Source organism: Oncorhynchus clarkii, chromosome 22 (genome assembly GCF_045791955.1).
Source record: "Oncorhynchus clarkii lewisi isolate Uvic-CL-2024 chromosome 22, UVic_Ocla_1.0, whole genome shotgun sequence".
In the NCBI taxonomy this organism is placed as follows: Eukaryota; Metazoa; Chordata; class Actinopteri; order Salmoniformes; family Salmonidae; genus Oncorhynchus; species Oncorhynchus clarkii.
In genome coordinates this window covers 53,272,013-53,298,404 of record NC_092168.1, presented here as the reverse complement: position 1 = coordinate 53,298,404, position 26,392 = coordinate 53,272,013, and the positions used below count along the sequence as shown (strand labels likewise).

General features: G+C 43.5%; 1 protein-coding gene across 4 annotated transcripts in view; it reads left to right on the top strand.

Annotated features, from left to right (window-relative positions):
• LOC139381021 (disco-interacting protein 2 homolog A) overlaps positions 1-26,392 on the top strand; it is a 207,914-nt gene that overhangs the window by 173,808 nt on the left and 7,714 nt on the right. For all 4 annotated transcript variants that reach the window (XM_071124256.1, XM_071124254.1, XM_071124253.1 and 1 more), the window contains 8 exons: positions 6,963-7,074; positions 10,720-10,829; positions 11,047-11,177; positions 11,408-11,576; positions 11,726-11,896; positions 21,035-21,096; positions 21,487-21,544; positions 21,961-22,035. In XM_071124256.1, the coding sequence (XP_070980357.1) occupies positions 6,963-7,074; positions 10,720-10,829; positions 11,047-11,177; positions 11,408-11,576; positions 11,726-11,896; positions 21,035-21,096; positions 21,487-21,544; positions 21,961-22,035 (888 nt within the window). The remainder of the gene's footprint in view (positions 1-6,962; positions 7,075-10,719; positions 10,830-11,046; positions 11,178-11,407; positions 11,577-11,725; positions 11,897-21,034; positions 21,097-21,486; positions 21,545-21,960; positions 22,036-26,392) is intronic.

The following is a 26,392-nucleotide window of genomic DNA, read 5'->3' as shown; positions in this document are numbered from 1 at the left end:
TGGGGGGGATGACCAGTTGCATGTGCATTTGCAATATGATTCTATAGTGAAAAAACATATTGCAAATGCACAGTGACTTTGAAAAAGTAAGGAAACATAAAAAAAATCTAAATTTTTTTGGGGGGGATGACCAGTTGCATGTGCATTTGCAATATGATTCTATAGTGAAAAAACATATTGCAAATGCACAGTGACTTTGAAAAAGTAAGGAAAAATAAACAAAAAAAATCTAAAATTTTTTTTGGGGGATGACCAGTTGCACGTGCATTTGCAATATGATTCTATAGTGAAAAAACATATTGCAAATGCACAGTGACTTTGAAAAAGTAAGGAAACATAAACAAAAAAAATCTAAATTTTTTTGGGGGGGATGACCAGTTGCATGTGCATTTGCAATATGATTCTATAGTGAAAAAACATATTGCAAATGCACAGTGACTTTGAAAAAGTAAGAAACAAAAAAAAATACATCTAAAAAATTTTGAGCATGACAAGTTCGTGATGGTACCTGCCCATTGAAACATATTGCAAATGCACAGTGACTTTGAAAAAGTAAGGAAACATAAACAAAAAAAATCAAAAAAATTTTTTGGGGGATGACCAGTTGCACGTGCATTTGCAATATGATTCTATAGTGAAAAAACATATTGCAAATGCACAGTGACTTTGAAAAAGTAAGGAAACATAAACAAAAAAAATCTAAAATTTTTTTGGGGGGATGACCAGTTGCATGTGCATTTGCAATATGATTCTATAGTGAAAAAACATATTGCAAATGCACAGTGACTTTGAAAAAGTAAGAAACAAAAAAAAATACATCTAAAAAATTTTGAGCATGACAAGTTCGTGATGGTACCTGCCCATTGAAACATATTGCAAATGCACAGTGACTTTGAAAAAGTAAGGAAACATAAACAAAAAAAATCCAAATTTTTTATTTTTGGGTGACCAGTTGCACGTGCATTTGCAATATGATTCTATAGTGAAAAAACATATTGCAAATGCACAGTGACTTTGAAAAAGTAAGGAAACATAAAAAAAATCTAAATTTTTTTGGGGGGGATGACCAGTTGCATGTGCATTTGCAATATGATTCTATAGTGAAAAAACATATTGCAAATGCACAGTGACTTTGAAAAAGTAAGGAAACATAAAAAAAATCTAATTTTTTTTGGGGGGGATGACCAGTTGCATGTGCATTTGCAATATGATTCTATAGTGAAAAAACATATTGCAAATGCACAGTGACTTTGAAAAAGTAAGGAAAAATAAACAAAAAAAATCTAAAAATTTTTTTGGGGGATGACCAGTTGCACGTGCATTTGCAATATGATTCTATAGTGAAAAAACATATTGCAAATGCACAGTGACTTTGAAAAAGTAAGGAAACATAAAAAAAAAAATCTAAATTTTTTTTGGGGGGATGACCAGTTGCATGTGCATTTGCAATATGATTCTATAGTGAAAAAACATATTGCAAATGCACAGTGACTTTGAAAAAGTAAGAAACAAAAAAAAATACATCTAAAAAATTTTGAGCATGACAAATTCGTGATGGTACCTGCCCATTGAAACATATTGCAAATGCACAGTGACTTTGAAAAAGTAAGGAAACATAAACAAAAAAACATCAACACATTTTTTGGGTAACCAGTTGCATATTTTAGATCACAAGATGACAAAGGTATAGTTTGAGCAAAGTAAAGCTTGAATTTTGAGCATGACAAATTCGTGATGGTACCTGCCCATTAAAACATATTGCAAATGCACAGTGACTTTGAAAAAGTAAGAAACAAAAAAAAATACATCTAAAATTTTTTGAGCATGACAAATTCGTGACGGTACCTGCCCATTGAAACATATTGCAAATGCACAGTGACTTTGAAAAAGTAAGGAAACATAAACAAAAAAACATCAACACATTTTTTGGGTAACCAGTTGCATATTTTAGATCACAAGATGACAAAGGTATAGTTTGAGCAAAGTAAAGCTTGAATTTTGAGCATGACAAATTCGTGATGGTACCTGCCCATTAAAACATATTGCAAATGCACAGTGACTTTGAAAAAGTAAGAAACAAAAAAAAATACATCTAAAATTTTTTGAGCATGACAAATTCGTGACGGTACCTGCCCATTGAAACATATTGCAAATGCACAGTGACTTTGAAAAAGTAAGGAAACATAAACAAAAAAACATCAACACATTTTTTGGGTAACCAGTTGCATATTTTAGATCACAAGATGACAAAGGTATAGTTTGAGCAAAGTAAAGCTTGAATTTTGAGCATGACAAATTCGTGATGGTACCTGCCCATTAAAACATATTGCAAATGCACAGTGACTTTGAAAAAGTAAGAAACAAAAAAAAATACATCTAAAAATTTTTGAGCATGACAAATTCGTGACGGTACCTGCCCATTGAAACATATTGCAAATGCACAGTGACTTTGAAAAAGTAAGGAAACATAAACAAATGGACATAATGAAATCATCATTTTTTTTTTCCCGGTTACCAGTTGCACGCGCATTTGCAATATGATTCTATAGTGGACATGATTCAAATGGACATGATGAAATCAACACAACGAGTGATGGAAATGAACAACTATCACTGCCCGGCCGTCCCGAGTTCATCAGTTCAGTCAATTTTGGCCCCCCAAAAAATTGACTTTGGACTTTGACTTTTGACTTCCTATGAAATCATATTGCAAATGGACAAATCATATTCCTTATGCACAAGTAAAAAAAAAAATTATAATAATGATAATAAAGTATGACTAAAGTATGTTGATAAAGTTCTTATACATGTGTAATTGACACAAAAATTGAAAGAATTTTGAAAAACGGTCCAGAAAGCACTTTTTTAAGGATGTGTGAAGTTTTTTACCAAATTTTGACATTTTTGACTTTTGACTTTTGACTTCCTATGAAATCATATTCCAAATGGAGAAAACATATGCCTTATGCACAAGTAAAAAAAAAAAAAAAAAAAAGGATAATAAAGTATGACTAAAGTATGTTGATAAAGTTCTTATACATGTGTAATTGACATAAAAATTGAAAGAATTTTGAAAAACGGTCCAGAAAGCACTTTTTTAAGGATGTGTGAAGTTTTTTACCAAATTTTGACATTTTTGACTTTTGACTTTTGACTTCCTATGAAATCATATTGCAAATGTACAAAACATATGCCTTATGCGCATGTAATTAAAAAAAAAAAAAATATGATAAAAAAATTGGACAAAAGTATATTCATACAGCTCTTACACATGTGTAATTGACAAAAAAATCGAAAGAATTTCGAAAAAAGGCCCAGAAAGCACTTTTTTAAGGGGTGAAAAGTTTTTGAAAAAAATATCCTTTTTTCAAAAATTTTCTTTTGGATGTTGACTTGGGTTACATTTCCAATATGAAAAACCCCGGTGGAGCGCACTCGCCCCCTGTTGGATTTTTGAGGTGTTACAATTGGCAATTGCCATATGGCATTTGCCATATACTTTACACGAATCAACGCCGCTTTGGGTGGTATTGGACATCGTGTATATGGTTTGTCCAATGCCAATATCTTGCCATTCATTTTTGTACAATTCAGGGGGGTATTCCCTTACATGGCCTAGTTTAATCTCACCAGCATGGCCTAGCCTAATCTCACCAGCATGGCCTAGCCTAATCTCACCAGCATGGCCTAGCCTAATCTCGCCAGAATAGCCTAATCTCGCCAGAATGGCCTAGCCTAATCTCACCAACATGACCTAGCCTAATCTCACCAGAATGGCCTAGCCTAATCTCACCAGCATGGCCTAGCCTAATCTCGCCAGAATAGCCTAGCCTAATCTCGCCAGAATAGCCTAGCCTAATCTCGCCAGAATAGCCTAGCCTAATCTCGCCAGAATAGCCTCTCCTAATCTCGCCAGAATAGCCTCGCCTAATCTCGCCAGAATAGCCTAATCTCGCCAGAATGGCCTAATCTCGCCAGAATGGCCTAATCTCGCCAGAATGGCCTAGCCTAATCTCGCCAGAATGGCCTAACCTAATCTCTCCAGAATGGCCTAGCCTAATCTCGCCAACATGACCTAGCCTAATCTCTTAGCCTAATCTCGCCAACATGACCTAGCCTAATCTCCTAGCCTAATCTCGCCAACATGACCTAGCCTAATCTCCTAGCCTAATCTCGACAACATGACCTAGCCTAATCTCCTAGCGTAATCTCGACAACATGACCTAGCCTAATCTCCTAGCCTAATCACCCCAGAATGGCCTAGCCTAATCTTGCCAGAATGGCCTAGCCTAATCTCGCCAGAATGGCCTAGCCTAATCTCGCCAGAATGGCCTAGCCTAATCTCGCCAGAATGGCCTAGCCTAATCTCGCCAGAATGGCCTAGCCTAATCTCGCCAGAATGGCCTAGCCTAATCTCGCCAGAATGGCCTAGCCTAATCTCGCCAACATGACCTAGCCTAATCTCGCCAATATGGCCTAGCCTAATATCCTAGCCTAATCTTGCTAACATGGCCTAGCCTAATTTTGCCAGCATGACCTAGCCTAATCTCGCCAACATGACCTATCTTCATTTCCTAGCCTAATCTCGCCAGCATGGCCTAGCCTAATCTCGCCAGCATGGCCTAACCTAATCTCCTAGCCTAATATCGCTAACATGGCCTAGCCTAATCTTTCCAACATGGCCTAGCCTAATCTTGCTAATATTAGAGTAATTATCAATAATCTTACCCACTGTCAAGAAGATGGTAGAGGGACACAGCTGTCACTAACATAACTATGGGTGACTTCGGCGATGTCATTTACAAAATAGCCCCCAACACTCTACTCAGCAAATTGGATGCAGTCTAGTGCCATCCGTTTTGTCACCAAAGCCCCATATCTTGTTATGGCTGCAATCCCAATACCGGGATCGATATGACAACTACCAGTGAAAATAGAGGGCGCCAAATTCAGACCACAGAAATCTCATAATTACAATTCCTAAAACATACATGTGTTTTATATCATTTTAAAGGTAATCCTGTTATTAATCCCACCAAAGTGTCCGATTTCAAATAGGCTTTTCAGCGAAAGTCTCCACCAAAACCACAATAAGCACAGCCATTTTCCAAAAAGCAGAAATAAAGATAAAATTAATCACTAACCTTGAATTATCTTCATCAGATGACACTCATAGGACTTCATGTTACACAATACATGCATGTTTTGTTTGATAAAGTTCATATTTATATAAATACATCTGAGTTTACATTGGCTTATTAGATTCACTAGTTCCAAAAACATCAAGTGATTTTGCATAGCCACATAATTTCAACAGAAATACTCATCATAAATGTAGATGGTAATATAAATTATACATATGGAATTATAGATATACCTCTCCTTAATGCAACCACTGTGTCAGATTTTTTAAAAAGTTTACGGAAAAAGCAACACATGCAATAATCTGAGACGGCTCTCAGAACAGAAGCCAAATTAGCCGCCATGTTGGAGTCAACAGAAACCAGAAAATACATGATAAATGTTTCCTTACCTTTGATGAACTTCATCAGAATGCAGTCCTAGGAATCCCAGGTCCACAATAAATGCTTTTTGTTTGTTTGAAAATGTCTGTTATTTATGTCCTATTAGCTACTTTGGTTAGCGCATTTGGTAAACAATTCTAAAGTCACAAAGCGTGTCCACTATAACGTGACGAAATGTCCAAAAGTTCCCTAACAGTCAGTAGAAACATGTCAAACAATGTACTGAATCAATCTTTAGAATGTTGTTTACATATATCTTGAAGAACGTTCCAACCGGTGAATTAGAATGACTTCTGATGACCGGTGGAACACAGGTCCTTCCCCTGTGAACGCGCATGGTGTAAGAATGGTCAACTCGTGGCACTGGTGACTATTTCCTGTGTCATTTGACCCACCTTCACATTAGAGTCATCAGAAAAAGTTCTATTGACTGTTGGCATCTAGTGGATGGCGTAGGAAGTGAAAACTCATCCATATCTTGCTGTAATTTCATGAGATCTTGGTTGAAAATCTGCCACCCCCAGAAAATAAAAAAAAACAGGAAGTGGAATTTCTCAGGTTTTTGCCTGCTATATGAGTTCTGTTATACTCACATACATAATTCAAACAGTTTTAGAAACTTCAGAGTGTTTTCTATCCAATACTAATAATAATATGCATATATTAGCAACTGAGACTGAGGAGCTGGCCGTTTACAATGGGCACCTTTTCATCCAAGCTACTCAATACTGCCCCTGCAGCCATAAAAAGATAAACTGCCCACCACTGCGACCTGTATGCTCTCCTTGGCTGGCCCTCGCTTCATATTCGTCGCCAAACCCACTGGCTCCAGGTCATGTATAAGTCTTTGCTAGGTAAAGCCCCACATTATCTCAGCTCACTGGTCACCATAGCAGCACCCACCCATAGCACGCGCTCCAGCAGGTATATTTCACTGGTCACCCCCAAAGCCAAATCCTCCATTGGCCGTCTTTCCTTCCAGTTCTCTGCTGCCAATGACTGGAGCGAACTGCAAAAATCTCTGAAGCTGTAGACTCATATCTCCCTCACTAACTTTAAGCATCAGCTGTCAGAGCAGCTCACAGATCACTGCACCTGTACATAGCCCATCTGTAAATAGCCCATCCAACTACCTCATCCCCATACTGTTATTTATTTTGCTCCTTTGCACCCCAGTATCTCTACTTGCACACTCATATTCTGCACATCTATCACTTCAGTGTTGAATTGCTATATTGTAATTATTTCGCCACTATGGTATATAGACTTTTTTTGTGTTATTGACTGTGTTTGTTTATTCCATGTGTAACTGTGTTGTTTGTGTCACTGCTTTGCTTTATCTTGGTCAGGTCGCAATTGTAAATGAGAAGTTGTTCTCAACCTTACCTGGTTAAATAAAGGTGAAATAACCAAAATAACACTGTGTGTGTGTGACAGGTCAGTAAATCGGTGTGTATCCTGACCACCCAAGCAATAATGAAGCTGTTGAAGTCCAAAGAGGCTGCGGCTGCTGTGGACGTCAAGTCATGGCCGATGGTACTGGACACAGGTAACAAACCCTCATTTACTCAAATCTAATGGTATAAGTCACATGCGCCGAATACAACCGGTGTAGACCTTACAGTGAAATGCTTACTTACGAGCCCCTAACCAAGAATGCAGTTTATAAATAAAAAAAAATACACATAAGAAATAAACAAGTAATTAAAGAGCAAAATAATAATAGCGAGACTATATACAGGGGGGTACCGGTACAGAGTCAATGTGCGGGGTCACCAGCTAGTTGAGGTAATATGTACATGTAGGTAGAGTTATTAAAGTGACTATTTATAGATGATAACAGAGAGTAGCAGCAGCGTTGAAGATGGGGGGGGGGGGGGGGGCGTGGCAATGCAATTAGTCTGGGTAGCCATTTGATTAGATGTTCAGGAGTCTTATGGCTTGGGGGTAGAAGCTGTTTAGAATCCTCTTGGACCAAGACTTGGCTCTCCAGTACTGCTTGATGTGTGGTAGTAGAGAGAACAGTCTATGACTAGGGTGACTGGAGTCTTTGACAATTTTTAGGGTCTTCCTCTAACACCGCCTGGTATAGATGTCCTGGATGGCAGGAAGCTTGGCCCCAGTGATGTACTGGGCCATTATCACTACCCTCTGTAATGCCTTGCAGTCAGAGGCCGAGCAGTTGACATACCAGGCAGTGATGCAACCAGGATGCTCTCGATGTTGCAGCTGTAGAACCTTTTGAGGATCTTTGGACCCATGCCAAATCTTTTCAGTCACCTGAGGGGGAATAGGTTTTGTTGTGCTCTCTTCACAACTGTCTTGGTGTGCTTGGACCATGTTAGTTTGTTGGAGATGTGGACACCAAGGAACTTGAAGCTCTCAACCTGCTCTACTGCAGCTCCGAGAATGAGAATGGGGGCGTGCTTGGTCCTCTTTTTCCTGTAGTCCACAGTCATCTCCTTTGTCTTGATCACGTTGAGGGAGAGGTTGTTGTCCTGGCACCACACGGCCAGGTCTCTGACTTCCTCCCTATAGGCTGTCTCGTCGTTGTCGGTGATCAGGTGATCACTGTTGTGTCATCGGCAAACTTAATGATGGTGTTGGAGTCATGCCTGGCCATGCAGTCATGTGTGAACAGGGAGTACAAGATGGAAATGAGCACGCACCCCTGAGGGGCCCCTGTGTTGAGGATCAGTGTGGCGGATGTGTTGTTACCTACCCTCACCACCTGGGGGCGGCTCGTCAAGAAGTCCAGGATCCAGTTGCAGAGGGAGGTGTTTAGTCCTAGGTTACAGAGATTGTTGATGAGCTTTGAGGGCACTATATGGTGTTGAACACTGAGCTGTAGTCAATTAATAGCATTTTCACATGTCCAGGTGGGAAAGGGCAAAAGAGATTGCATCAAATGTTGGGGCGGTATGCAAATTGGAGTGGGTCTAGGGTTTCTGGGATAATGTGTTGATGTGAGCCATGGCCAGCCTTTCAAAGCACTTCATGGCTACAGATGTGAGTGCTACGGGTCGGTAGTCAGCTTGAAACATGTTGGTATTACAGACTCGGACAGAAAGAGGTTGAAAATGTCAATGAAGACACTTGCCTGTTGGTCAGCGCATGCTCATAGTGCACGTCCTGGTAATCCGTCTGGCCCTGCGGCCTTGTGAATGTTGACCTTTTTAAAGCTGTTACTCACATCGGCTGCAGAGAGCTTCATCACAGTCTTCCGGAACAGCTGGTGTTCTCATGCATGTTTCAGTGTTATTTGCCTCAAAGCGAGCGTAGAAGTCTGGTAGGCTCGTGTCACTGGGCAGCTCTCGGCTGTGCTTCCCTTTGTATTCTGTAATGGTTTGGAAGCCCTGCCACATCTGTCAGAGCCGGTGTAGTACGATTCGATCTTTGTCCTGTATTGATGGTTCGTCGGAGTGCATAGCAGGATTTCTTATATTTATTTATTTTATTTATCCGTTATTTTACCAGGTAAGTTGACTGAGAATTTGCAGCAACGACCTGGGGAATAATTACAGGGGAGAGGATGGGGATGAATGAGCCAATTGTAAACTTGGGATTATTAGGTGACCGTGATGTTTTGATGGCCAGATTGGAGATTTAGCCAGGACACCGGGGTTAACACCCCTACTCTTACGATAAGTGCCATGGGATCTTTTAATGAGTGCTGAGAGTCAGGACACCCATTTAACGTCCCATCCGAAAGACGGCACCCTACACAGGGCAGTGTCCCCAATCACTGGCCTGCGGCTTTGGAATATTTTTTAGACCAGAGGAAAGAGTGCCTCCTACTGGCCCTCCAACACCACTTCCAGCAGCATCTGGTCTCCCATCCAGGGACTGACCAGGACCAACCCAGCAGTGGTAAGCAGGGTGGTATGCTGCTGGCAAATAAGCTTCCAGGTTAGAGTCCCGCTCCTTGAGGCTGGCAGGTCTAGCCTTTAGCTCAGTGTGGATGTTGCCTGTAATCCATGGCTTCTGGTTGGGGTGTGTACGTACGGTCACTGTGGGGATGAAGTTATCGATGCACTTATTGATGAAGCCAGTGACTGATGTGGTGTATTCCTCAATGCCATCGTAGGAATCTCTGAACATATTCCTGTCTGTGCTAGCAAAACTTAGCATCTGCTTCATCAGTCCATCAGTCTAGTCACTGGTGCTTCCTGCTTAAATTTGAGCTTGTAAGCTGGAATCAGGAGGATAGAGCTATGGTCAGATTTTCCAAATGGAGGGCGAGGGAGAGCTTTGTATGAGTCTCTGTGTGTGGAGTATAGGTGGCCCAGAGTGTTTTTCTGGTTGCACATTTTAACATGCTGATAGAAATTTGGTAAAACGGATTTGTTTCCCTGCATTAAATTCCCCGGCCACTAGGAGCGCTGCCTCTGGGTGAGCATTTTCATGTTTGCTTATGGCGCAATACAGCTCATTCAATGCTGTATTAGTGCCAGCCTCTGACTGTGGTGGTATGTAAACCGCAACGAAAAATACAGATAAACTCTCTAGGTAGATTGTGGGGTCTACAGCTTTTCCTGAGAGACTCTACCTCAGGCGAGCAATAGTTCGAGACTTCCTTAGATATCGTACACAAGCTGTTATTTACAAAAATACATATACCGCCTCCCCTTGTCTTACCAGACGCCGCTGTTCTATCCTGCCGATACATCTTATAACCAGCCAGCTGTATGTTGGTATTGTCGTCGTTCAGCCACGACTCCGTGAAGGATAAGATACTACAGTTTTGAATGTCCCGTTGGTAATTCTCCAAAGATTGCACGTTATCTAGCAGAAAGGAAGGAAGTGGGGGTTTATTCAATCGCCTACGAATTCTCAAAAGGCAGCCCACACTGTGGCCCCTTGTTCTCTGCTGCCTCTTCATGCAAATCACGGGGATCTGGGCCTGTTCCCGGGAAAGCAGTGTATCGTTCGCGTCGGGCTCGTCGGACTTGTTAAAGGAAAAAAGGATTCTGCCAGTCTGTGGTGAGTAATCGCAGTCCTGATTTCCAGAAGTTATTTTCGGTCCTAAGTGACGATAGCGGCAACATTATAAATGACAAATAAAAAACTAAAAAACAATCGGTTGGGGGCACGTAAAACATCAGCCTTCTTCTCCGGCGCCATTGTTACATGCTGCTCTGGACTGTGTGTGAAATCCATCCCTCCAAACCTATTGTTATTCTCCCAACCCCAGACGACCTCCCCAGGACGAAGAGGCTTCAGATCTACAAACCTCCCACCCCAGAGATGCTGGCATACCTGGACTTCAGTGTGTCCACCATGGGCATCCTGGCTGGAGTCAAGGTAAACTAACCCCTGACTGTACCTGGACTTCAGTGTGTCCACCATGGGCATCCTGGCTGGAGTTGAGGTCTGACCTACAACCTACAGTAGTTGTTCTGTTAGAGGGACCTGGGAACAGACTGTGTACTACCCATACTGTACATTGTTTGTTTGAGCGGTACTACCAGAGAGACTGTAGTGTGCCACCAGACAGTCGTTCTGTTATCTCTTCCTCCAGATGTCCCACGCTGCCACCAGTGCCTTGTGTCGTTCCATCAAGCTGCAGTGTGAGCTGTACCCGTCCCGCCAGATAGCTATCTGTCTGGACCCCTACTGCGGCCTGGGCTTCGCTCTCTGGTGCCTCAGCAGGTAAAGGACATGTACAGTGAGTGCATAGCAATATTTTGGGACTGTAAGCTAGCACAGTTAGTGCTCATGTGGTGTAGCAGGGAGATCCTGGTTCTCTCTCTAGAGTTGGACAATAACCTGGCCTCTCTCTCTCTGTCTTTCTCTAGTGTATACTCTGGCCACCAGTCGATCCTGGTTCCTCCTCTAGAGTTGGACAATAACCTGGCCTCTCTCTCTCTGTCTTTCTCTAGTGTATACTCTGGCCACCAGTCGATCCTGGTTCCTCCTCTAGAGTTGGACAGTAATGTTTCTCTGTGGTTGTCAGCTGTCAGCCAGTATAAAGTCAGAATCACATTCTGCTCCTACTCTGTCATGGAGATGTGTACCAAGGGCCTGGGGACACAGACTGAGACACTACGGGTTAGTATGCACTCACACAGGCAGCAAACACACCACACACACTCACATGGATTCACACACACCACACACACACTGTCTGAATTGCTTCCTTTTCTTTTCTCTTCCCTGTGTGTGTGTGTGTGTGTGTGTGTGTGTGTGTGTGTGTGTAGTTGCGTAACATAAACCTGTCGTGTGTTAGGACCTGTATGGTTGTAGCAGAGGAGCGTCCTCGTATCACTCTGACCCAGTCCTTCTCTAAGATCTTTAAAGACCTGGGTTTGTCTCCTCGAGCCGTCAGCACCACCTTCGGCTGCAGGGTCAACATGGCCGTCTGTCTGCAGGTGAGTGCAAAATAAAGATTAGATTGATATCTGGCTTCTAGAATAGATTTGCTCTGTTTCAACTCCCATTTAGTCTTTAATGGAGATAATATAAATAGAGGAGGGTATTGTGTCTGTGGGTGAGATGTACAGTGTGTTCGAAAAGTATTCAGACCCCTTCACTTTTTCCACCTTTTGTTACATTGCAGCCTTATTCTAAAATTGATTAAATATAACTTTATTACTTGTGGAGCCGTTATGTAGCTAGCTATGTCCCTGTGGAGACGTTATCTAGCTAGCTAGCTCTGTCCCTGTGGAGACGTTATCTAGCTAGCTATCTCTGTCCCTGTGGAGCCGTTATGTAGCTAGCTATGTCCCTGTGGAGACGTTACCTAGCTAGCTATGTCCCTGTGGAGACGTTACCTAGCTAGCTATGTCACTGTGGAGACGTTACCTAGCTAGCTCTATCCCTGTGGAGACGTTACCTAGCTAGCTATGTCCCTGTGGAGACGTTATCTTTTGTCCCACCCCCCACACATGCGGTGACCTCACCCATTACAACCAGCATGTCCAGAGATACAACCTCTCTCATCATCACCCAGTGCCTGGGCTTACCTCCGCTGTACCCGCACCCCACCATACCCCTGTTTGCGCATTATGCCCTGAATATATTCTACCATGCCCAGAAACCTGCTCCTCTTATTCTCTGTCCCCAACGCCCTAGGCGACCAGTTTTGATAGCCTTCAGCCGCACCCTCATACTACTCCTTCTCTGTTCCGCGGGTGATGTGGAGGTAAACCCAGGCCCTGCATGTCCCCAGGCACCCTCATTTGTTGACTTCTGTGATCGAAAAAGCCTTGGTTTCATGCATGTCAACATCAGAAGCCTCCTCCCTAAGTGTGTCTTACTCACTGCTCTAGCACACTCTGCTAACCCTGATGTCCTTGCCGTGTCTGAATCCTGGCTCAGGAAGGCCACCAAAAATTCTGAGATTTCCATACCCAACTATAACATCTTCCGTCAAGATAGAACTGCCAAAGGGGGAGGAGTTGCAGTCTACTGCAGAGATAGCCTGCAAAGTAATGTCATACTCTCCAGGTCCATACCCAAACAGTTCGAACTACTAATTTTGAAAATTACTCTCTCCAGAAATAAGTCTCTCACTGTTGCCGCCTGCTACCGACCCCCCTCAGCTCCCAGCTGTGCCCTGGACACCATTTGTGAATTGATCGCCCCCCATCTAGCGTCAGAGTTTGTTCTGTTAGGTGACCTAAACTGGGATATGCTTAACACCCCGGCAGTCCTACAATCTAAGCTAGATGCCCTCAATCTCACTCAAATCATCAAGGAACCCACCAGGTACAACCCTAACTCTGTAAACAAGGGCACCCTCATTGACGTCATCCTGACCAACTGGCCCTCCAAATACACCTCCGCTGTCTACAACCAGGATCTCAGCGATCACTGCCTCATTGCCTGTATCCGCTACGGAGCCGCATTCAAACGACCACCCCTCATCACTGTCAAACGCTCCCTAAAACACTTCTGTGAGCAGGCCTTTCTAATCGACCTGGCCCGGGTATCCTGGAAGGACATTGACCTCATCCCGTCAGTTGAGGATGCCTGGTCTTTCTTTAAGAGTAACTTCCTCACCATTTTAGATAAGCATGCTCCGTTCAAAAAATGCAGAACTAAGAACAGATATAGCCCCTGGTTCACTCCAGACCTGACTGCCCTCGACCAGCACAAAAACATCCTGTGGCGGACTGCGCTAACATCGAATAGTCCCCGCGATATGCAACTGTTCAGGGAAGTCAGGAACCAATACACACAGTCAGTCAGGAAAGCTAAAGCCAACTTCTTCAGGCAGAAGTTTGCATCCTGTAGCTCCAACTCCAAAAAGTTCTGGGACACTGTGAAGTCCATGGAGAACAAGAGCACCTCCTCCCAGCTGCCCACTGCACTGAGACTAGGTAACATGGTCACCACCGATAAATCCATGATTATCGAAAACTTCAACAAGCATTTCTCAACGGCTGGCCATGCCTTCCGCCTGGCTACTCCAACCTCGGACAACAGCCCCCCCCCCCCCCCCGCAGCTACTCGCCCAAGCCTCTCCAGGTTCTCCTTTACCCAAATCCAGATAGCAGATGTCCTGAAAGACATGCAAAACCTGGACCCGTACAAATCAGCTGGGCTGGACAATCTGGACCCTCTATTCCTGAAACTATCCGCCGCCATTGTCGCAACCCCTATTACCAGCCTGTTCAACCTCTCTTTCATATCGTCTGAGATCCCCAAGGATTGGAAAGCTGCCGCAGTCATCCCCCTCTTCAAAGGGGGCGACACCCTGGACCCAAACTGTTACAGACCTATATCCATCCTGCCCTGCCTATCTAAGGTCTTCGAAAGCCAAGTCAACAAACAGGTCACTGACCATCTTGAATCCCACCGTACCTTCTCCGCTGTGCAATCTGGTTTCCGAGCCGGTCACGGGTGTACCTCAGCCACGCTCAAGGTACTAAACGATATCATAACCGCCATCGATAAAAGACAGTACTGTGCAGCCGTCTTCATAGACCTTGCCAAGGCTTTCGACTCTGTCAATCACCGTATTCTTATCGGCAGACTCAGTAGCCTCGGTTTTTCGGATGACTGCCTTGCCTGGTTTACCAATTACTTTGCAGACAGAGTTCAGTGTGTCAAATCGGAGGGCATGCTGTCCGGTCCTCTGGCAGTCTCTATGGGGGTGCCACAGGGTTCAATTCTCGGGCCGACTCTTTTCTCTGTATATATCAATGATGTTTCTCATGCTGCGGGCGATTCCCTGATCCACCTCTACGCAGACGACACCATTCTATATACTTCCGGCCCGTCCTTGGACACTGTGCTATCTAACCTCCAAACGAGCTTCAATGCCATACAGCACTCCTTCCGTGGCCTCCAACTGCTCTTAAACGCTAGTAAAACCAAATGCATGCTTTTCAACCGTTCGCTGCCTGCACCCGCACGCCTGACCAGCATCACCACCCTGGATGGTTCCGACCTTGAATATGTGGACATCTATAAGTACCTAGGTGTCTGGCTAGACTCTAAACTCTCCTTCCAGACCCATATCAAACATCTCCAATCGAAAATCAAATCAAGAGTCGGCTTTCTATTCCGCAACAAAGCCTCCTTCACTCACGCCGCCAAACTTTCCTTAGTAAAACTGACTATCCTACCGATCCTCGACTTCGGCGACGTCATCTACAAAATTGCTTCCAACACTCTACTCAGCAAACTGGATGCAGTTTATCACAGTGCCATCCGTTTTGTCACTAAAGCACCTTATACCACCCACCACTGCGACTTGTATGCTCTAGTCGGCTGGCCCTCGCTACATATTCGTCGCCAGACCCACTGGCTCCAGGTCATCTACAAGTCCATGCTAGGTAAAGCTCCGCCTTATCTCAGTTCACTGGTTACGATGGCAACACCCATCCGTAGCACGCGCTCCAGCAGGTGTATCTCACTGATCATCCCTAAAGCCAACACCTCATTTGGCCGCCTTTCGTTCCAGTTCTCTGCTGCCTGTGACTGGAACGAATTGCAAAAATCGCTGAAGTTGGAGACTTTTATCTCCCTCACCAACTTCAAACATCTGCTATCTGAGCAGCTAACCGATCGCTGCAGCTGTACATAGTCTATTGGTAAATAGCCCACCCGTTTTCACCTACCTCATCCCCATACTGTTTTTATTTTTTTATTTTTATTTTTCTGCTCTTTTGCACACCAATATCTCTACCTGTACATAACCATCTGATCATTTATCACTCCAGTGTTAATCTGCATAATTGTAATTATTTGCCTACCTTCTCATGCCTTTTGCACACAATGTATATATAGACTCCCCTTTTTTCTACTGTGTTATTGACTTGTTAATTGTTTACTCCATGTGTAACTCTGTGTTGTCTGTTCACACTGCTATGCCTTATCTTGGCCAGGTCGCAGTTGCAAATGAGAACTTGTTCTCAACTAGCCTACCTGGTTAAATAAAGGTGAAAAATCTATCCATCTATGTCCCTATGGAGACGTTATCTAGCTAGCTATGTCCCTGTGGAGACATTATCTAGCTAGCTATGTCCCTCTGGAGAAGTTATCTAGTTAGCTAGCTATGTCCCTGTGGAGACGATATCTAGCTAGCTCTGTCCCTGTGGAGATGTTATCCAGCTAGCTCTGTCCATGTGGACATGTTATCCAGCTAGCTATGTCTCTGTGGAGACGTTATCTAGCTAGCTCTGTCCTTGTGGAGATGTTATCCAGCTAGCTCTGTCCCTGTGGAGACATTATCTAGCTAGCTATGTCCCTCTGGAGAAGTTATCTAGTTAGCTAGCTATGTCCCTGTGGAGACGATATCTAGCTAGCTCTGTCCCTGTGGAGATGTTATCCAGCTAGCTATGTCCCTGTGGAGACGTTATCTAGCTAGCTCTGTCCCTGTGGAGATGTTATCCAGCTAGCTCTGTCCATGTGGACATGTTATCCAGCTAGCTCTGTCCCTGTGGAGACGTTATCTATCCAGCTATGTCCCTGTGGAGACGTTATCTATCCAGCTATGTCCCTGTGGAGACGTTATCTATCCAGCTATGTCCCTGTGGAGACGTTATCTAGCTAGCTAGCTATGTCCCTGTGGAGACGTTATCTAGCTAGCTAGCTCTGTCCCTGTGGAGACGTTATCTAGCTAGCTAGCTCTGTCCCTGTGGAGACGTTATCTAGCTAGCTAGCTCTGTCCCTGTGGAGACGTTATCTAGCTAGCTAGCTCTGTCCCTGTGGAGACGTTATCTAGCTAGCTAGCTCTGTCCCTGTGGAGACGTTATCTAGCTAGCTAGCTCTGTCCCTGTGGAGACGTTATCTAGCTAGCTAGCTCTGTCCCTGTGGAGACGTTATCTAGCCAGTTATGTCCCTGTGGAGAAGTTATCTATCCAGCTATGTCCCTGTGGAGCCGTTATCTAGCTAGCTATGTCCCTGTGGAGACGTTATCCAGCTAGCTCTGTCCTTTGTTAATTTGCTCGCTGAAAGGTAGGGCCTGCTGTTTTTTTTCTCCCTTTGAAGCCATGGGGATTGTTTTTGTTAGCACACCACAAGTTCCTTCCCGGGTCCGACCTCTATTTGGAGCCATGCCTCGCAGTTGTATGATTCGCTAAAATTAAATGATGTCCAAGACTTTACTCGGTTAGGTCGCTCCTATAGAATTGTATGGTCACTCCCACTAAGGCCAAATATGAATGGTTATATTCCAGGCATATGTATGTGTTCAATAGCCTGGAAGCGAGGTTAATCAATCAATCAATCAATCAAATGTATTTATGAAGCCCTTCTTATATCAGCTGATGTCACAAAGTGCTGTACAGAAACCCAGCCTAAAACCCCAAACAGCAAGCAATGCAGGTGTAGAAGCACGGTGGCTAGGAAAAACTCCCTAGAAAGGCCAAAACCTAGGAAGGAACCAGGCTATGAGGGGTGGCCAGTCTTCTTCTGGCTGTGCCGGGTGAAGATTATAACAGAACATGGCCAAGAGGTTCAAATGTTCATAGGTGGCCAGCAGGGTCAAATAATAATAATCACATTGGTTGTCGAGGGTGCCACAGGTCAGCACCTCAGGAGGTTTTTATTTTTTATTTCACCTTTATTTAACCAAGTAGGCTAGTTGAGAACACCTTTATTTAACCAAGTAGGCTAGTTGAGAACAAGTTCTCATTTGCAACTGCGACCTGGCCAAGATAAAGCGTAGCAATTCGACACATACAACAACAGAGTTACACATGGAATAAACAAAACATACAGTCAATAATACAGTAGAACAAAATAAAACAAAAAGTCTATATACAGTAAGTGCAAATGAGGTAAATTAAATAAATAAATTGGCCATGGTGGCGACGTAATTACAAAATAGCAACACTTGAATGGTAGATCGGCAGAAGATGAATGTGCAGGTAGAGATACTGGGGTGCAAAGGAGCAAAATAAATAAATAAATACCAGTATGTGGATGAGGTAGGTAGATGGGCTGTTTACAGATGGGTAAGTACAGGTGCAGTGATCTGTAAGCTGCTCTGACAGCTGGCGCTTAAAGCTAGTGAGGGAGATGTGAGTCTCCAGCTTCAGAGATTTTTGCAATTTGTTCCAGTCATGGGCAGCATAGAACTGGAAGGAAAGATGACCAAAGGAGGAATTGGCTTTGGGGGTGGCCAGTGAAATGTAGCATGCGCTCCAGCAGGTATGAGTGAGTGCTACTATGGTGACCTGAGTGAGCTGAGATAAGGTGAGGCTTTACCTAGCAGCGACTTGTAGATAACCTGTAGCCAGTGGGTTTGGCGACGAGTATGAAGCGAGGGCCAGCCAACGAGAGCGTACAGGTCGCAATGGTGGGTAGTGTATGGGGCTTTGGTGACAAAACTGATGGCACTGTGATAGACTGCATCCAGTTTGTTGAGTAGAGTGTTGGAGGCTATTTTATAGATGACATCACTGAAGTCGGATCAGTAGGATGGTCAGTTTTACGAGCGTATGTTTGGCAGCATGAGTGAAGGATGCTTTGTTGTGATATAGGAAGCCTATTCTAGATTTAATTTTGGATTGGAGATGCTTAATGTGCGTCTGGAAGGAGAGTTTACAGTCTAACCAGACACCTAGGTATTTGTAGTTGTCCACGTATTCTAAGTCAGAGCCGTCCAGAGTAGTGATGCTGGACGGGCGAGCAGGTGCGGGCAGCGATCGGTTGAAGAGCATGCATTTAGTTTTACTTGCGTTTAAGAGCAGTTGGAGGCCACGGAAGGAGAGTTGTATGGTATTGAAGCTCGTCTGGAGGTTAGTTAACACAGTGTCCAAGGAGGGGCCAGAAGTATACAGAATGGTGTCGTCTGCGTAGAGGTGGATCAGAGAATCACCAGTAGCAAGAACAAGCCTATGAATACGGCTGCCAGTAATTTTTCTTATTGATGGCGGTTATGATGTCGTTTAGAACCTTGAGCGTGGCTGAGGTGCACCCTCAATTAATATCAGTTGGCTTCTCATAGCCGATCATTCAGAGTATCTCTACCGCTCCCTCTAGAGAGTTGAAAACAGCAGGGGGGGGGGGGGGGGGGGGGGGGAGGGAGAGAGGAGAGAGAGAGAGAGAGAGAGAGAGCTTGCATTCACACAGGAGAAGTCCAGACTGACCCTAGCCCCCCCGACACATTAACTTTTGCAGCATAAATACTGGAGACACTGTGGCCCCATCCGATGATACCCCCAGGCAGGGCTAAACAGGAAGGATATAACCCCACCAACTTTGCCAAAGCACAGTCCCCACACCACTGGAGGGATATCTTCAACCACCAACTCACCATCCTGAGACAAGGCAGAGTATAGCCCACAAAGATCTCCGCCATGGCACAACCCAAGGGGGGGCCGCCAGCCTTGTTAGGCACCATGTGCCTCCAGGGAGGGGGAGGGGCTGCTGTGTGTTGTTTTGTATGAAGTGTAGATAGTTGTTTACTTGGTTGTATAGATGGCTGTATAGATGTTGTTTACTTGGCTATATAGATGGCCATTTAGATGGCTGTGTAGATGGTTGTTTAATTGGCTGTATAGATGGACATTTAGATGGTTGTTTACTTGGCTGTGTAGATGGCTGTATAGATGTTGTTTACTTGGCTGTATAGATGGTCATTTAGATGGTTATTTACTTGGCTGTGTAGATGGCTGTATAGATGGCCGTTTACTTGGCTATATAGATGGACATTTAGATGGCTGTGTAGATGGTTGTTTAATTGGCTGTATAGATGGACATTTAGATGGTTGTTTACTTGGCTGTGTAGATAGCCGTTTACTTGGCTGTGTTGGTTCCACTTTTCTGGGCTCTTATTTACTTAACAAATAAGGAACACTCAAAATGTGCACTTGTAAATCATAACAATTTGAATCAAAATACAGCTGTAGACAGAAGTAAAACATCACACATACAACTAATGTCTCTCCTGAGTTCTGCAAAATAGGAAAAGTCCAAGTTGCTTTTAATTTGCTTGCAGTCAACCCCTAGTGATGTAACTGCCTACATCAACACCTTCTCCTCATTAGACCAAGCCCATGCATATACAGTTATACAAACCTGCAGGAGAAAACAATAGTTCCAGAGTTTTCTAAGGGCTCAGCAGTAATTTTCCACTCCCTAAGTTACTTGATAGTGGTATGTCTGACTAGTCTCTTATCTCTTTCACTCCCCTGCAGGGTTCTGTGTCTATGAATCTCTTTTAGCCTTGAGGCGTTTTCTCACAGACACCCTGTTTTGACTGCAATAACTCGCACATCTCTCAGACCGTTTCTTATAAGAGGCAGAGACTAGAAAAGAACTGTGGACCAGGATGAAATGAATATATATATATTCCTAATCTGTAGTCCAGGACCCTATAAATGTAGTGGGGGAGGGTTTTATAGCCCTTCCCATTCAATTAATACAACATCAACATAATCAATTATTATAATACATCAATCGTTTGGTGCAGCCCCCATCATGACCCCATCAGCTGTATAGATGGCCATTAAGATGGTTGTTTACTTGGCTGTATAGGTGGCCATTTAGATGGCTGTATAGATGGCAATTTAGATGGTTGTTTACTTGTCTGTATAGATGGTTGTTTTCTTGTCTGTATAGATGGTTATTTACTTGGCTGAATAGGTGGCCATTTAGATGGCTGTATAGATGGCAATTTAGATGGTTGTTTACTTGGCTGTATAGGTGGCCATTTAGATGGCTGTATAGATGGCAATTTAGATGGTTGTTTACTTGTCTGTATAGATGGTTGTTTCCTTGTCTGTATAGATGGTTGTTTCCTTGTCTGTATAGATGGTTGTTTACTTGGCTGTATAGATGGTTGTTTACTTGGCTGTTTAGATGGTTGTTTACTGGCTGTATAGATGGCCATTTAGATGGCTGTGTAGATAGTTGTTTACTTGGCTGTATAGATGGCTGTTTTGATGTCTGTCTCCCTGCTTTGTCAATAACTCTCCCATCACAGCGATATCATCAGCTTCCACTTTCCCGCCATTCAGTACTGGGTCTGAAGCATCAGGTCTGTCATGGTCAGAACCAGCTCTCTGTCTCTCCCTGTGTTGTTCACACCTGTCTGTCTGTCTCTGTAGGGTACGTCAGGACCAGACCCTACCACAGTCTACCTGGACATGAGAGCTCTGAGACATGAAAGGTATGATTCCACTGACCTCACCTTTACCTCACTATATTATATAGGTCTTTATGTCCAGGACTATATTAAATAAGTCTTTATGTCCAGGACTATATTATACAGGTCTTTATGTCCAGGACTATATTATATAGGTCTTTATGTCCAGGACTATATTATACAGGTCTTTATGTCCAGGACTATATTATATAGGTCTTTATGTCCAGGACTATATTATACAGGTCTTTATGTCCAGGACTATATTATATAGGTCTTTATGTCCAGGACCATATTATATAGGTCTTTATGTCCAGGAAGGCCTTAACGAATCAGTTGATTGGCTAATGTTGTGTTGTGTAATCTGATGTGTTATTGGTTGACTAATAACAGTTATTGTGTGTGTAATATCACCAGGGTTCGTATGGTAGAGAGAGGCTCTCCACACAGTCTGTCTCTCATGGAGTCTGGCAAGGTAAGACACCTACCTCATGGATAGATTCTTATATTATACTGGACTGAAATATTTAGTGTCTGCACTGTGTTATCTGATTGTTGTGTCAACCAGATTCTACCTAGGGATGAAGGTTTACCGTAGTAAAAATGTGATGTGTTACCCAGATCCTACCTGGGGTGAGGGTTACCGTAATAACAATGTGATGTGTTACCCAGATCCTACCTGGGGTGAGGGATACCGTAGTAACAATGTGTTGTGTTAAGCATATCCTACCTGGGGTGAGGGTTACCGTAGTAACAATGTGTTGTGTTAACTAGATCCTGCCTGGGGTGAAGGTTAGGGTTACCGTAGTAACAATGTGTTGTGTTAACCAGATCCTTCCTGGCGTGAAGGTTAGGGTTACCGTAGTAACAATGTGTTCTGTTATTAACCAGATCCTTCCTGGGGTGAAGGTGGTTATCGCCAACACAGAGACCAAAGGACCTCTAGGAGACTCCCACCTGGGAGAGGTGAGACAAATTCTACAGGTCATATTACATGGCTATATGTCCTCTATCTGTCCTACTATGAGGCAGATGATCATTACTATATGACTATGTATGGCCCTGGAGGATAGCTATAGTATACAGTACCAGTCAAAATGTTGGACACCTGCTCATTCCAGAGTTTTTCATTATTTTGACGATTTTCTACATTGTAGAATAATAGTGAAGACATCAAAACTATGAAATGACATAGTAACCAAAAAAGTGTTGAACAAATCTAAATTTATTTGAGGTTCTTCAAAGTAGCCACCCTTTGCCTTGATGACAGCTTTGCACACTCTTGGCATTCTCTCAACCAGCTTCATGAGGTAATCATCTGGAATGTATTTCAATTAACATGTGTGCGCCTTGTTAAAAGTTAAATAGTGGAATTTCTTTCCTTAATGCTTTCGAGCCAATCAGCTGTGTTGTAACATGGGTTAGGGTTAGGGTGGTATACAGAAGATAGTCCTATTTGGTAAAATTCCATATTATGGCAAGAACACCTCGAATAAGCAAAGAGAAATGACAGTCCATCATTACTTTAAGACATGAAGGTCAGTCAATCTGGAAAATTTCAGGAACTTTGAAAGTTTCTTGAACTGCAGTCGCAAAAACCATCAAGTGCTGTGATGAAACTTGCTCTCATGAGGACCACCACAGGAAAAGAAGACCCAGAGTTTCCTCTGCTGCAGAGGATAAGTTCATTAGAGTTAACTGTCTCTCATCTCATGAGGACCACCACAGGAAAGGAAGACCCATAGTTTCCTCTGCTGTAGAGGATAAGTTCATTAGAGTTACCAGTCTCAGAATTTTGACCCCAAACTTTTGAACAGTAGTGTGCATATAAACTCAGCAAAAAAAGAAACGTCCCTTTTTCAGGACTGGCTTTCAAAGATAATTAGTAAAAATCCAAATAACCTCACAGATCTTCATTGTAAAGGGTTTAAACACCGTTTCACATGCTTGTTCAATGACCCATGAACAATTAATGAACATGCACCTGTGGAACGGCCGTTAAGACGTTAACAGCTTACAGACGGTAGGCAATTAAGGTCACAGTTATGAAAGCTTAGGACACTAAAGAGGCCTTTCTACTGACTCTGAAAAACACCAAAAGAAAGATGCCCAGGGTCCATGCTCATCTGCGTGAACGTGCCTTAGGATTATCCAAGATGGCGTAGCAGTCGGACATGTGTTTTGTCTTGTCCCATGTAAATATAGTTTTCTCCCTAGTTTTTTTTTCGTATAGATTTCATATATATTCTAATCTCACTTTCAATCTACGGACTGAATATACTCTCCTGCATCCCGCCTCACCCAATGTGGTTAGGATCTGCTATTTTTATACTTTAGAACCTGAACCCCCATCAGAAGCTAGCCAGCTACTGGCTAGTAGTCAGTTAGCCACTTCTAGCGGTCTTCACTGTTAACTTAGACACAAGCAAGCCTCAGCTTGGTAATACCTGCCAGTCTGCACAGCGCGATATCAACCCAGAGCATATCGGACTGCTTTTTCTCTACCACATCTCCGGATTCCTACCGCAAGCCCTGAACCTTTACACCGGATCATTGCAGCTAGCTAGCAATCTGAGTGGCTACCTCTGGCTAATGTCTCTGTCCCGAAGCAAGCACCAGTTAGCCTTGAGCTAGCCTCCCTAAAACACTTCAGCGAGCAGGCCTTTCTAATCGACCTGGCCTGGGTATCCTGGAAGGATATTGACCTCATCCCTTCAGTAGAGGATGCCTGGTTGCTCTTTAAAAGTGCTTTCCTCACCATCTTAAAAAAGCATGTCCAGTTCAAAAAATGTAGAACTAAGAACAGATATAGCCCCTGGTTCACCCCAGACTTTGACTGCCCTTGACCAGCACAAAAACATCCTGTGGCGTTCTGCATTCACATCGAAAATGCCCCCCTGATTTGCAACTTTTCAGGGAAATCAGGAACCAAAATACACAGTCAGTCAGAAAAGCAAAGGCTAACTTTTTCAAACAGAAATGTGCATCCTGTAGCACAAACTCCAAAACATTTTGGGACACTGTAAAGTCCATGGAAAATAAGAGCACCTCTTCCCAGCTGCCCACTGCACTGAGGCTAGGAAACACTGTCACCACCGATAATCGAGAATTTCAATAAGCATTTTTCTACGGCTGGCCATGCTTTCCACCTGGCTACCCCTACCCCGGCCAACACCCCCCACAGCAACTTGCCCCGAGCCCCCCCTTCCCGCTTCTCCTTCACCCAAACACAGACAGCTGATGTTCTGAAAGAGCTGCAAAATCTGGATCTCTACAAATCAGCTGGGCTAGACCCTCTCTTTCTAAAATTATCTGCTAAAATTGTTGCAACCCCTATCACTAGCCTTTTTTATTTATCCGTTATTTTACCAGGTAAGTTGACTGAGAACACTTTCTCATTTTGCAGCAAATACCTGGGGAATAGTTACAGGGGAGAGGAGGGGGATGAATGAGCCAATTGTAAACTGGGGTTTATTAGGTGACCGTGATGGTTTCAGGGCCAGATTGGGAATTTAGCCAGGACACCAGGGTTAACACCTCTACTCTTACGATAAGTGCCATGGGATCTTTAATGACCCCAGAGAGTCAGGACACCCGTTTAACGTCCCATCCGAAAGACTGCACCCTACACAGGGCAGTGTCCCCAATCACTGCCCTGGGGCATTGGGATATTTATTTTTTTAGACCAGAGGAAATAGTGCCTCCTACTGGCCCTCCAACACCACTTCCAGCAGCATCTGTCTGAGATCCCCAAGGATTGGAAAGCTGCCGGGGTCATCCCCCTCTTCAAAGTGGGAGACACTCTAGACCCAAACTGTTATAGACCTACAGTGCCTTGCGAAAGTATTCGGCCCCCTTGAACTTTGCGACCTTTTGCCACATTTCAGGCTTCAAACATAAAGATATAAAACTGTATTTTTTTGTGAAGAATCAACAACAAGTGGGACACAATCATGAAGTGGAACAACATTTATTGGATATTTCAAACTTTTTTAACAAATCAAAAACTGAAAAATTGGGCATGCAAAATTATTCAGCCCGCTTAAGTTAATACTTTGTAGCGCCACCTTTTGCTGCGATTACAGCTGTAAGTCGCTTGGGGTATGTCTCTATCAGTTTTGCACATCGAGAGACTGAAATGTTTTCCCATTCCTCCTTGCAAAACAGCTCGAGCTCAGTGAGGTTGGATGGAGAGCATTTGTGAACAGCAGTTTTCAGTTCTTTCCACAGATTCTCGATTGGATTCAGGTCTGGACTTTGACTTGGCCATTCTAACACCTGGATATGTTTATTTTTGAACCATTCCATTGTAGATTTTGCTTTATGTTTTGGATCATTGTCTTGTTGGAAGACAAATCTCCGTCCCAGTCTCAGGTCTTTTGCAGACTCCATCAGGTTTTCTTCCAGAATGGTCCTGTATTTGGCTCCATCCATCTTCCCATCAATTTTAACCATTTTCCCTGTCCCTGCTGAAGAAAAGCAGGCCCAAACCATGATGCTGCCACCACCATGTTTGAATAATTTTGCACGCCCAATTTTTCAGTTTTTGATTTGTTAAAAAAGTTTGAAATATCCAATAAATGTCGTTCCACTTAATGATTGTGTCCCACTTGTTGTTGATTCTTCACAAAAAAATACAGTTTTATATCTTTATGTTTGAAGCCTGAAATGTGGCAAAAGGTCGCAAAGTTCAAGGGGGCCGAATACTTTCGCAAGGCACTGTATATAAATACCTGGTTGAATAAAGGGTTATGGTTATGTATATAAATACCTGGTTAAATAAAGGGTTATATATATAAATACCTGGTTAAATAAAGGGTTATGTATATAAATACCTGGTTAAATAAAGGGTTATATATATAAATACCTGGTTAAATAAAGTTGTAATAAAAATGCTGCAGGGAGGCATGAGGACTACAGATGTGGCCAGGGCAATAAATTGCAATGTCCGTACTGTGAGATGTCTAAGACAGTGCTACAGGAAGACAGGACGGACAGCTGATCATCCTCGAAGTGGCAGACCACGTGTAACAACACCTGCACAGGATCGGTACATCCGAACATCACACCTGCGGACCAGGTACAGAATGGCAACAACAACAGCCTGAGTTACAGCAGGAACACACAATCCCTCCATCAGTGCTCAGACTGTCCTCAATAGGCTGAGAGAGGCTGGACTGAGGGATTGTAGGCCTGTTGTAAAGGCAGGTCCTCACCAGACATCACCGGCAACAACGTCGCCTATGGGCACAAACCCACCGTTGCTGGACCAGACAGGACTGGCAAAAAGTGCTCTTCACTGACGAGTAGCGGTTTTGTCTCA